Source organism: Crocuta crocuta, unplaced genomic scaffold, assembly GCF_008692635.1.
Source record: "Crocuta crocuta isolate KB4526 unplaced genomic scaffold, BGI_CrCroc_1.0 scaffold650, whole genome shotgun sequence".
NCBI classification, from domain to species: Eukaryota; Metazoa; Chordata; class Mammalia; order Carnivora; family Hyaenidae; genus Crocuta; species Crocuta crocuta.
In genome coordinates this window covers 781026-782868 of record NW_027532882.1, presented here as the reverse complement: position 1 = coordinate 782868, position 1843 = coordinate 781026, and the positions used below count along the sequence as shown (strand labels likewise).

Below are 1843 nucleotides of genomic sequence, written 5' to 3'. Positions count from 1 at the left end.
GGGGGGGGGCCCAGGCCCCGCCTGCCCCTCCTCTCTGTGCTACAGCGGCCTCCCCCCGGGCCACAGAGGCCTCTCCCGCCCAGAACAGCAGTGGCTGCAGGTACGGTTTCCCCGTTGCGTGAGTCTCCGTGGCCTTGGCCGTGGCCCTGTGACGGGGCTAGGGGTTGCTCTGTTCTGGGCTCCGGGGAGAGGTGAGCAGGNATGTATATATCTTGGCAGTTCTCCTGTCTTCAATTTCCGCCACCCGCTCCTGTCACCCGGCGGCCCCCAGTCCCCGCTCCGTGGATCCACAGGTGAGGGCAGGGGTACAGCTTGTCCCTGGAGACCCCTACGCAGACACTACCCTGCTGACCTTGTGTCTCCTCCTAATCCTTCTGCTGGGTCCCTCTGAACCCAAATGACCCTGTGATGACACCCCCCACCGTGACCCCCCAGCTGTCTGTCCACATAATGCCCATCAGTGACACCCTCTGGCAGACCCCACCCAGGGTCCCCAGCACCCTAGTGACCGCTTACCACCCCTTACAGGCTCACTGAAGTCCTCCCCGTCCATGTCCCACATGGAGGCCCTCGGCAAGGCCTGGAACCGTCAGCTCAGGTGAGTGCATCTCAGGGGCCAGGCCCGTGGAGCAGGCTGGGCAGGGGCAGGGCCGGCGCTCGTCCCAGGGGCTGACCCCTCCCTCCTGCCGCCCAGCCGTCCCCTTTCCCAGGCAGTGTCGTTCAGCACCCCCTTTGGCCTGGACAGCGACGTGGATGTCGTCATGGGAGATCCCGTCCTGCTCCGCTCCGTCAGCTCAGACAGCTTGGGTCCCCCGCGCCCTGTGCCAGCCCGGACCCCCGTCCAGCCGCCCCCAGAGCCTGGCGACCTGCCTACCATCGAGGAGGCCCTGCAGATCATCCACAGTGCCGAGCCCCGGCTGCTCCCAGATGGGGCTGCCGACGGCAGCTTCTACCTCCACTCCCCCGAGGGCTCCTCCAAACTGCCGCTGGCTTCCTCCTTCCCACTCGAGGGGGCCTCCAAGCCACTGCCCGATGGGCCCACCAAAGCACCCACCTACGTGCCCCACCCCGAGGGCCCCTTGAAACCGTCTCCCTGCCCAGCGGCAGAGGTGTCGAAACCGTTGGCCCTACCCGAGGGCTCCCCGAAGGCGGCAGCGTCGTCCCCAGCGGCTGGCAACTCTGAAGTGAAGATGACCAGCTTTGCTGAACGCAAGAAGCAGCTGGTGAGGGTGGAGGCCGAGGCAGGGTCCCCGGCGGCCACCCCCGCAGCACCAGAGGCCCTGAGCTCAGAGATGAGTGAGCTGGGAGCCCGGCTGGAGGAGAAACGGCGGGCCATAGAGGCTCAGAAGCGACGGATCGAGGCCATCTTCGCCAAGCACCGCCAGCGACTGGGCAAGAGCGCGTTCCTGCAGGTGCAGCCTCGGGAGGCTGGAGGGGAGGCAGAGGCGGAGGCCGAGCCAGGCCCTGTCCCTGCTGGGGAGCGGCCGGCGGGTGAGGGCCAGGGTGAGCCATCCCCACGGCCCAAGGCAGTGACCTTCTCACCCGAACTGGGCCCAGCGCCCCCCGAGGGGCTGGGGGACTATAACCGGGCAGTCAGCAAGTTAAGTGCCGCACTGAGCTCACTGCAGCGGGACATGCAGAGGCTCACGGACCAGCAGCAGAGGCTCCTGGCCCCGCCCGAGGCCCCTGGGCCTGCCCCGCCGCCCGCTGCGTGGGTCATCCCTGGTCCCACGGTGGTTCCCAAAGCTGCATCTCCCAGCCCTGCTCGGCGCACCCCGGCTGCCCGGCGCAGCCCCGGGCCCGGCCCCAGCCCGACACCCCGAAGCCCGAAGCACGCGCGGAA

The 1843-nt window shown here is 68.5% G+C and overlaps 1 protein-coding gene across 1 annotated transcript in view; it reads left to right on the top strand.

The window, feature by feature from the left end:
• CAMSAP3 (calmodulin regulated spectrin associated protein family member 3) overlaps positions 1-1843 on the top strand; it is an 11062-nt gene that overhangs the window by 4687 nt on the left and 4532 nt on the right. Inside the window, 4 exon segments of the mRNA XM_077745734.1 lie at positions 46-100; positions 220-293; positions 529-598; positions 695-1840. Coding sequence (XP_077601860.1) covers positions 46-100; positions 220-293; positions 529-598; positions 695-1840 — 1345 coding nt within the window.